The sequence below is a fragment of the Periophthalmus magnuspinnatus genome, chromosome 1, assembly GCF_009829125.3.
Source record: "Periophthalmus magnuspinnatus isolate fPerMag1 chromosome 1, fPerMag1.2.pri, whole genome shotgun sequence".
NCBI classification, from domain to species: domain Eukaryota; kingdom Metazoa; phylum Chordata; class Actinopteri; order Gobiiformes; family Gobiidae; genus Periophthalmus; species Periophthalmus magnuspinnatus.
In genome coordinates this window covers 11,889,131-11,899,873 of record NC_047126.1, presented here as the reverse complement: position 1 = coordinate 11,899,873, position 10,743 = coordinate 11,889,131, and the positions used below count along the sequence as shown (strand labels likewise).

Here is a 10,743-nt window from a genome sequence, read left to right as displayed (position 1 = left end):
CCTTTTTGGTAGGCGGGACTTCCTGTTTTACTTTAGCATTGCAGCCTCTGTTGAAGGGCACTGTCTTGTTCGCTTTGCGCCGGGGTCGTGTGTCAAAGGTAAGGTTTTTCACTTGCACTTATATTTTTACCATCTTTAATCAAAAACAAAGCTACAAGAAGGTAACGCTAGTCATTTGTGAAGAATAACGTTGCGTTTATCAAATCGCCTGACAGGAGCTCGGCTAACATCGATGTAATGAGCTAACGTGTTTGTTAAACTTGTACACTGGGTTCCTTCAAACGAAATGAAAGAAATCCGAATGAAAACCGAATGTAAAGTGTCATATTACCCTATCATAAGTGGTAAAAATTGATCATTATGACTGAAATTGTATGCCCAAACCAAGTTTTTTTAAATTATTATATTATTATTGTCATCTCAATTTTCTTGTACTACTAGGTCCAATTCATCATGGGAGGGCACGATGCAGGAAGCCACCATCAATTTACCGGGATTGCAAAGTACTTCAATTCATACACTATTGTTGGAAGGAGGAATGTAAGTTTTGTTCTGTACTAATATCTTCATTAGATATTCATCAACATAAAATTGTACACAATGTTTTGTTTTTTCCTCAGTGTGTTTTGGCAACATATGCTACACTATTAGGAATTGGCCTTTTTTTCAAACTGAAACCTAAAAAGAAGGCAGTTGCAGAAAAGTAGTATGAAGGTAACATTATTGCAGACTTTGTTTCAAGTGATCTATTCCTGCTCTAATCCCTCTTTATTTCACAGGGACCTGTCTGATCATTTCCAGTCATGGAGGAAGCAGCTGGCCGTGCTTGTAACAAATTCTCGCTGTATGGTTTTGTTGTTAATAAAGAACATTTATGGTAAAACATAGAAAACACCTTTTATTTACAGTACTGTTTCATTATAAAACATTTGTCTTGTTAGCTGTACTCATGGCAGTATACATTTTAAAAACATTCCTTATCATGGCACTTAAAACCTACAATAGTCCTGCCATCTTTTCACATTAGTCAAGTTCTCATATTTGATTTTACAGCTTAAATGTCTGTCTGGAGACCACGTATTGGGTAATAGCTGCTTATTTTCAGGCTTTGAATGTGTTTTAGACAGTGTCTTTAAGGATTATAGGCTCCTGCAGCAAGCAGCAGATTTCTTCTTGAGAAGTGAAGGTGAATTACTGGTGTAGATTTGGTTGTGTATGTGCCAAGCAAGAGTTCTTGGGAGTTATCTTGCAGATGGATGTGTCCTGTAGTAGCTGTGAAATCATCTGTCTCTAGATCATCAAACGCTTTCATTGAGTCCCAGAGGCGAACCGTATTATCCATAGATCCTAAACACAAACATTGGGTGTTAAAGCTGTATTGACATTTTTTTTACGTCACTGGGGTGAAAGAAAACACTCACCTGATGCAAGGATCTCTCCATCCCGGCTAAATCGTAGTGAATAGATGGTGTCAGTGTGACCTTTTAACTCTCCCACCATGATTCCATGACCAATGTCCCAAAGAAGAACTCGACCATCTGTTGCTCCCGAAGCGAGAAACTTCCCATTTGGGGAAAAAGCAAGTGCATGAATAGGTCCCTGAAAAATAGAAAGTTGATTTATGTGAATTTGAGTACACTAAACTACAAATTAAATTAACTAAATCATGGGGGTCCTTCACCTTGTGTCCAGTAAAAATTCTAACACAGTTTCCATTTAGCACATCCCAAAGACGAATTGTGCGGTCAGATGACCCAGTGACCACATAATTAGAGTTTGGGTGGAAGCGTGTGCATGTGACATCTGCCAAGTGACCAGCAAATATCCTCAGGGGCTGGTAGTGGTCTGTTGCCCACAAACTGCACATCAAACAGACATGTTACTATTTCAGGTCAGACAGCATTACAAACCAAAATATTTCAAAAGTACTTGCCGAGCTACTCTGTCATGTCCTCCAGAGATAAAGTAATACCCATGAGGAGAAAACTGAGTATCCCACACTGGGTAGTTATGGCCTTTATAGCCAACCAGACATGTAAATGTTAGAAGACTCCACAGTCTGATCGTACCATCCTCAGAACTTGACAAAAGATAATTTCTGAAATATGTATAACAAGGTTATTATTTAACAGGAACTCTGGGCACTGTGGTCAGTGATGTATTTGATTAAGAGTAAACCCGATAATTGCGATATGAAACTTTGGTGTGTACCTGTCTGGACTGAAGCTGATCCCATACACTGGGCCGCTGTGTCCGTAAAGGATCTTGGATTCACTGGCAGTTTTTTCATCCATGATCCTCTCCAGCACGTCGTCTGACTCCTTGTCAATCAGGTTTAACTCTAATGATAAAAATATATGTTTAAGAATGCTTGCTCAAACAATCAGATATTACATAGAGCAGAGGTGCCCAAACTTTTTTTATCGAGAGCCACATCTCAAAACATATTCGAAGCGGAGGGCCACAGACCGGTGATCAATGCAGCGCGGTTCTTTAAACGCAGCTTTGACGGAGCCACTGCATATTAATAAGTCTTGAAATACATTAATTTTAGGTCTCTATTACAATGCAATGTGATGTTTGAGGTTATAGTGGTAGAAATAGTTTAATTTGTTGTTAAAAGTACTGCTTATGATCAATTGGGCCAGTTCAGCAGGAGGCTTAGGGGCCAATAAAAAATTGGTCTGAGGGCCGCATTTGGCCCCCGGGCTTTAGTTTGGACACCCCTGACATAGAGCAATTAAACTGCAAGAGTAAGCATACCTGCTGCAGACTTGACTTTGCGGAGCTTCTTTGGTGTGACACTCCACACACGTACTGTAGAGTCAGCAAAGCCACCCGCGATTAAACTGGAGTCATCTGTGAAGTCCACTGCAGTCAGACCCTGTGCGAATAAACCAGGAAATTATATGTCACAGAGGTTTTAGTTTTGGAAGTTTTTTGGTCATATTTTCTTATACTGTTACCTGATATGCATTAAGAAATGAATAAAAGCAAATGGAAGGAAGTGTTTCTGGTCCAAGCCGAATTCTTTTAGTGGACTCTTTCATGTACATGATCTTGTCCAATTTGTCTGAGTCCTTAAGCTCTGGCAAAGGTATCCTGAAAAAACAGAAACAATAATCAGTAACTATAATCAACTATAAACTTCCCTGAAAATTGTTAACTCTGGAGAGGGCAGCAGGTGGCATCGTAGCACATAACAAACAGCACAGAGCACTATTCATAGAATCATGAAGCACTTGAGATTTAAAAACAACAACAACAATAATAATAATAATGTCAAACAGACTGTGGCAAAACTGTTTCACCTTGTTTGTGTGGGTGCATTTGGGTCCTGCTTTTTGCTCTTGGACCCCAAACTATCCTTCTTGGGTTTCTTTTTCTTGGGTTTCCCCTCTTCATTTTCAGCCTCCTCGTCTTCATCATCAAGAGGTAGTTCAATTTCTGGTTCCTTCAGTAGTCCATAATACACCTGTTGCATTTGAATTGAAATATGAATATCTTGAGTCAAATTCATTCAGACTATAAAGAAAGTCAGGATATATTTTAGGAGTTTACCTTGGACTTATTGGCATCTCGTTTTGCCTCACCAGCCAAGCTACCAGACATGGCATCAATTTGACTCTTGCTACGTGGCATGCCATCAAAGATATCAATGTAAAGATGCTCCTGGATGATATTCCAGATTTGGTTGTTTTGTCGCTCCTGCAGGTGTCTTTTCAAAAGCTGGTACGAGTCGCGGGAAATGCGCAGAACAAACTTGCTGGTGCGAAAGTCCAGTAGCGTCTCATTCCCCTTCATGTGCTCTCTTTTGCTCAGACTGGATAAAACTCTGAGGTCATTTTCATAATAACACTCCTGATCCCCGCTAAACCTGAAATACAAAACAACACATTAAGGTGATTACATCTCTTCGCATCCTGAATGTAATTAAAACAAAAATGAGTTCATCTACCTTTGAAAAAACGACTTGGCCTCATTTTCATGGTTGTTGTACACCAGCTCCAGATACATATGAACAAATAGTGGATAAAAGACTTGGGATAGCTCTGCTCGGTGACAGTCCAAAACCGTTTCTATAAACTTTTTAAGGTCACTGTAGTAAACCTCATATAAAGTTGGGTCTCCTTGTTGGTTGTAGGCCGATAGGACAACACTCACATCAGGCTGATCATCACTTGTAGCTAAAGAAAATGAGAGGAAATAATTACAAGATTGTTAAAAGACTGTAGTATATCAACTTCAATACAAACAATTCAATGGTTGATGTTAAAACAGTATTTAAAATAGTTGTACTAAGGCTGTAGCCTGCGTTAGAAAATCTATGTTAATACAAATGTATAGCATTTTTTATATAATGGTAAGTAATGTTGCATGTCACTAAGAGAAAGAGTCCCATGTGTCGACAGATTAAAGCCTAGGTCCAGTGGAAAGGGCAGAAGTTTCGGACCTTTTGTTGGCGCCTGGACTCCGGACGCAGCCACGGTCACCCGGCTGAGCAGAGAGCTCACATCCCCTCCTTCAAGCCCCGCTCCGGCTGCAGCTCCACCGGAGCCGGTAGCAGAACCATCAGCACCTTTAAGGTCCAATAGATCTTCAGGTAAACCAGCTTCACGGCGTAAAATCTCGACGGACTCGCTCAAGTTGCTCTTTCTGAGGAATTGCAGAACTGCAAGCAGGGTCTGCTGCTCCTCCACGGTCCCTGCGGAGGGTTTGGTGGATCCAGAAGCAGCATTAGTCCCGGGCGAGTTGGACACGGGTTTCGTGTCGTTTGCATTATTGCTATTTCCACATACATCAGTGGATGGATCTGTTTTTATGTCCTTCTCTTCCTCTGAGTCCACCAGACCACCTTGTACGGCCGCCATTTTAAAAATGAATTGCGCATGTGCGAAAGAACAAAAAGGAACGCCGACCGCGCAAGATTCACGTAGCTGATTGGACGATACTACAGAAGCGCGACTTAGAGCCCCGCCTTTTTTGGCTGCAAAACAAAGCTTTAATTTAGAAACTATAATTGAATTAAACTTTACGTGTCTGTCCCATGCTAAGTTTTATTTTTATGCAAAATAATATTTATTAACAGAACAAAGCGCGTCCACAGCGTCCAAGCGCTTTAGACGCGCTCTGTCAACCGTCAGACGCCAGAGTTGAAAAAGCTGAACTTTTGCGTTTGACGCGCAGCGTAAACCAATCAGAGACCACGCTACAGTGATTTAGCGACGTCAGTATTGGGAAAAAGTAGAAAGACTTCAGCCTAAAAAAACACACAAAAAAAAACTCAGCCTCAAACTAGCGGTAACTTAATTATGCTGTGCGCACCGGCCGCATAAAGGCGAGTCACGGACCCAGACACGCCGCTGCTGAGCCGATCGCATCCGTTTATCGGTTTTGTATCATGAATAAACTGAAGCCTCTCTTAGTCTGGTCTGCAGCGTTCACAAAGACACAGGGAAAACAAAACATCCAAAGGGACTCGCAGACCGCAACGCACGCTCTGGACGCTCTGGCGTTTGTCCTCAAATGCAAAGGCTTCCACGCGTCTTTACGCCCCGGTGTGAAGGCACCATTAGATGCTCAGTTCTTTTGGGTCTACTTGTTTTTTCTGTCTAAAGCAGTATCTCCTCCATGAATCACTTGCCCTTGGCTACGATAGTCCAAACTCCTGCCTGATAAGAAAATGAAAACATCAAATCCAAGTAATGTTGTCGTTTATTACATTGCAGGTGATTGGGCCTGTTGCTTGCTCATGCTATACCATCTTGTACCAGGAGATGGCGCTTCAACCCAAATCATTTTGCCTATAGGCTACGTAATGCTGTCGGAAACAATAACCAGAATTCAAATGCCAAAATTTATGAAAATTACACTACGGCATTTATATTTATAATTTTCTTATACCGTATAATTTAGTCAAATAGAGCAGAAAGGCTAAAATTGCTAGTCAGCTCCCTGGACCTGGAAAATATTGACCACAGCATTGATAAAAGTCGTCTTCCACAAAATGAGACTAAACGCTGTGGTCCCAGTATATTTGATGTGCAACTGGTAGGACGCACGCCTGAGAGGCTGCACATGTTTGAGCCCTGTTCGCTTTGCATTCTGCTGAGGTTTGACTTTTGCCTCAGGAGTCGACACACCTTCTCCTCTGAGCCCTGTGAACACACTATAGGAGATGGGCACAAAAAACACTGACTCTGCTTGTTTTTGGTCAGCACAACATGCGTTTTCATTTGGAGAGCACTGTCAGAAGGCATCACAACTTAATACTGTTTCTTCCTTACATTTTCAGCCATATGTCAAGAGTTATCATGCAGTGGAAATATAGATACATACATGTAGAAAAATGTTGCAATGTCATTTAGTGGAGCAAGACTAACAATGTCACACATACATTAAATATATATTGTGAATAAGGCTGGGCAATATGACAAACACATATTAAAAACACATAAAAATGGCTTTCCTGAATATAAACAATACAGCATGTTTTCCAGTGTCATTCCATACATCAAACTAGCCCAAGTTATTATTATTCCAAAGTATGAACTCTGCTCCACATATTTTTACTGTTCTGAGTATTGGCTGTAAACCTCTAGATTTAAAAGATCCAAGTTGATCATTCACAATTAGAAATTATAAAATCCATATTAAAGGCTGATTAATTGCCTAGCCCTGATGGAAAATGAGTATTACAGTGAGATATTGCATTGACTGTATAACACTGGTGCAGCTTTTGCTCTGGATGAAGGAGAAATTTGGGTGGGGTTCACTGTCTGCAGAGACATAAATGTTTCGCAGCACAGGCCACAGTCACAGTGCGTGTCCTGGCATCGGAGCAGAAACTGATTAGACTCAACATGATGATCACTCCATAAGCTACACATGTTTTCCAAGTCTGCATACTTTAAAATGCTTCTGTGTATTTCAGTACAAAACAAGAAAATAACAACCACAAAATATAAAACTGTATGTAAGACAGGTGTGGTACATGTATTCTTTCTAGTAGCCTGTTAATGATTAAAAACCTTCAGTGAGTAGTTTGTGCTTAAACTCACTGACTATTGCATTTACTTAAAAAAGTAAAATATAAAAACACTTGAACATAATAAAATCTTCCAAAGAGGGAGATGCTTTTCCTCTTTCTCTCACCTCGCTGATGATTTTCTTCAGCTTTCAGCTCCTTTGTCTCTCTCTCTTCCTCCCTCGCCTTCTGTCTCCCTCCTTCTCTCTCTCTCTCTCTCTCTCTCTCTCTCTCTCTTTCTCTCTCTCTCTCTCTCTGTCTGTCGCTTAGTTTCAGGGTGTGGCTTCATCATGTGGTTTTGTCAGAGCTAGAATTAGACTGAAACAGTGTATTTTCATTTCAGAAAATAAAATTATACAAAATGTGAAATTGGGACTCTATATGTTACTGAAAGAAATAGTGCCATTGTACTATTTATTATTGTACTAGTGGGTGTGTGTATCCGCCTTTATTCATAGATGCTTTAATGTATCTATTAATCTACAGTCTTCTACAGGCTGTGACATAACTAGCCCAGTGAATATCAGACCCACTTCACAATAATCTGTGTTACTGTTTTTCCAGGGAAACCCATTGTGCCATGTGTGTCAGCCTGTGCACGTTACCTGCACATCTTAAAGGGACAGCACCCGCTTGACTTTGAGCTTTGAACTGTGAGAAAAATGCTGCAAAATTCCCAGCTGAGTTCCATCAGTAAATAATTCATTAGGTGTGACTCTCCAAAGAGGCAGAAAATGCCCTGAGAGATAAAGGAAAGATGGAAATCAGAGGGAAAATATGGTTTGTAGGAAGAGGGAAGGAGAGTGGGTGGGGCAGCTCATGGGAAAGAAACAAGATGCAAAAGGGTTGATCTTATTCATCTGAAGAGCTAGTGTTTTAAGACTGAAAAGCTGAGATTAGCAAAACAGGCAGTTAGGTGCAGAAGATGGTGTGAAGGTTTGGAGGGGTGGCACAATTTATTGTTTTTGTTAGATCGAGACAAATAAAAAACGTAGGAATAGATATTGTGCGGTTGTTTTTTTACATGTGTCCTGATACATCTGCTGCTGCAGCTCACCCAAGCGAGATAATGGGTGTGAAGGAGGCAGGGCTGTGGCACCAGAGATCTCCACTTTAGTGAAGGGGGAATGGGGAGTCTGCATTATTCAGCACTGACCTAACAGAAGACAGGGATTTGCACGCACTGGCCATAAAGACATGCTGTTCAGATACACAGATGGCACTAATGTGTGATAAGTACAGATCTTAAAGCGAAAAAAAAAACATCTGAAGGATTTGATCAAAGTTGCAATACTATTTAATATTCCACTTTTCCTGTCCCCAATAAATGAATGCATTGAGATGATGTCATACTCCCAGATATGGGGCAAACGCAGCTTTTCAAAGTGATTACCGGTATGCCTTCTCTCCCTCTTCATTTTATTTATTTATTTTTCTCCTTCCCCATTTACATTCTCTGTATCTTCTTTTCTCACTTACGAATTACTAGTACTAGCATTCCCTCTGCAGTCACCACCTTACCCTCACCAAAATCATGGTAATATCACACACACACACACACACACACACACATGTCACACACAACACAACACGTCACATACAATTATAAACAGCTATTACATTTACAAACTATGTTATGTCTTGTTATGTCTTGATATGTCTTGTTACCACTGTATGTGACTGGTCACTATGTTTGTCTGTCTTGTATTAAATAAATAAATTAATAAAAAACTTATAAATAATTTTTTTTTTAATGATTATGTCCAAATGGAAAATCTACAAATGTTGCATCTTGCATTTTTTTCAGTGACAAAAAATACCGCACTGGAACAAATATTAGCAAATTAGCAATTGCTTTATCTGCCCATATCTCCATTAAATGCCATAGGCCTATAGAGTGCTTTAAAATGAAACCAATGAGGGGAAAAAAATACATGTACATTGTTAAATTAGATTAAATTGTACTGGTTAAATTAGTACAGGGTATAGAAGGCCATCATATTCTATGTAAATTTACTGTATCCTGTATACAATGAATTGGACACTTACTCCATTCCAGCTGGTGCCTTTTTCTTAACAGACCAGGGAACACTATTATCTCACTGGTCCTATTTAAATTAGTCATTTTTACTCACCCCTCTGCTCTTAGTACTGCTCCCACCCACGCATTCCCTGTCAGAAGAGATCTAACTGGCTTTTTTAAGCAGACTTCAGACCTCCAGCAGGTTTGTCACAGCACACAACACTGTTTCTGTATTACCATAAATAATGCATGGCACATTCAAAACTAATAAGGCTGCACACTGAGAGGACATTACTGCACACTTAGAATATAACTATTGTAAGGATTCTGCACGAAGTCTACTTTTGCTAATTGTGATACGACTAGCATAGCATCTTCACACATACATTTCAAGCCCTCAAAATGCTTGTGGACCAAATTAGCCTGTGCACACACATGCACACATAGACAGCTGTTGCAAGGTTAAGATAAAGGGATGGACTCCAATTTACCAAAGGTCACAGCTGAGGTACCAAAAGCATGTCTTCAGGAAAATCAATAATTATAATTTGTAACCAGGGGCAACCCAAATGTGTAATTAAAGGGTTTTGCAAATGTAATGGTTTACTAAATATGTGAATGTGAATGCCTGATGTTATGAGATCTTGGAGATGTATTTTTGTTTTTGTTTTTGTCGCTGTAGATAGTACAAATGCCAATGTGTTTTTGATACATATCTCTTCATAATATTAGTGAGCTATGATGTCCATATTAGTGTTGCATTACTTCCACCCACTCTATGTTACACTGGCTAGCAGTCTCCTTATAGGACGTGTGGGACAAACACTGACTGATAAGATCCATCTCTGTAACAGAGACAAGCAGCTCTGACACATTGCTTAGAGATGCCTTTCTATTGCAGGTTATCTGTTCATTTGTTGAGAGAATGTATTGATTTGTCTAGAGGCGACTGTTATCAAGGAGGAGTGGACCTCTAGCACTCAAAAAAGAATTAGTAAGGGCAATAAGGGCAGTTAATGCTGTGTTTGTGTGTCTGTGTGTGTGTGTGTGTGTGTGTGTGTGTGTGTGTAGACAGTAACAATAAAATGACACCCCCAATAACATTTTATTCAATCTCATACAACATTAGTTCTACATCTGCCAGTATATTTTTATATTGTTTAAGACAAATGACTTGCAGTGGTCTGCATGGTCTCTTTGTTCAGTAGGGTGATGGGCGGGTGGCCTAGGTGGGAGTGGCCTCTGAGGATTAATACAGAGACAACACACAGATGTGACATGAAACAATTATAAGTGACATTTTCCACCAGCAAATGCACACGCTGTATTCAAGGACATACAAGTTAATATATGCAGTACAGAGTGGCCATAATGTTGACAGCCTCACAGCTGTAACACACACAGAGGGTTTGCCCTATCTGACGTGATTACCATTTAAGAATGGTATTTAAAGGGGCAGTGTGTATTTGGATCCTGCTGTGCCTTGCGGGTGTCCTAACCTGGGTCTCACTGGAGATGTTCAAGACAGATTCTCTGGAGTTCATGAACTCACAAAAATTGTGAGAATTCATCCAGTGGGCAAGGCTAACATTGTCCCTGTTTCAAGTATAAACATTAAGACTAATTTCAAAAAGTGTATTTAAAAATCAATATTCAAATCTTTCCTCTCAAACTTAATCGATGTGTGCTGTGA

The 10,743-nt window shown here is 40.0% G+C and overlaps 2 protein-coding genes across 2 annotated transcripts; one reads left to right on the top strand and one right to left on the bottom strand.

The window, feature by feature from the left end:
- Window positions 1–7: 7 nt before the first annotated feature.
- Window positions 8–892, top strand: atp5md (ATP synthase membrane subunit k). Its single transcript, XM_033969639.2, has 4 exons — window positions 8–98; window positions 442–540; window positions 621–714; window positions 780–892. Exons 2-3 carry the CDS (start codon window positions 454–456, stop codon window positions 705–707), a joined length of 174 nt encoding a protein of 57 aa, XP_033825530.1. The 5' UTR covers window positions 8–98; window positions 442–453; the 3' UTR covers window positions 708–714; window positions 780–892.
- taf5 (TAF5 RNA polymerase II, TATA box binding protein (TBP)-associated factor) lies at window positions 884–4,873 on the bottom strand. Its single transcript, XM_033969377.2, has 11 exons — window positions 4,454–4,873; window positions 3,959–4,187; window positions 3,562–3,877; window positions 3,312–3,475; window positions 2,967–3,102; window positions 2,764–2,884; window positions 2,212–2,341; window positions 1,934–2,098; window positions 1,682–1,859; window positions 1,422–1,599; window positions 884–1,347 (listed from the first exon to the last, which is right to left on the bottom strand). Exons 1-11 carry the CDS (start codon window positions 4,869–4,871, stop codon window positions 1,133–1,135), a joined length of 2,250 nt encoding a protein of 749 aa, XP_033825268.1. The 5' UTR covers window positions 4,872–4,873; the 3' UTR covers window positions 884–1,132.
- Window positions 4,874–10,743: the final 5,870 nt, after the last annotated feature.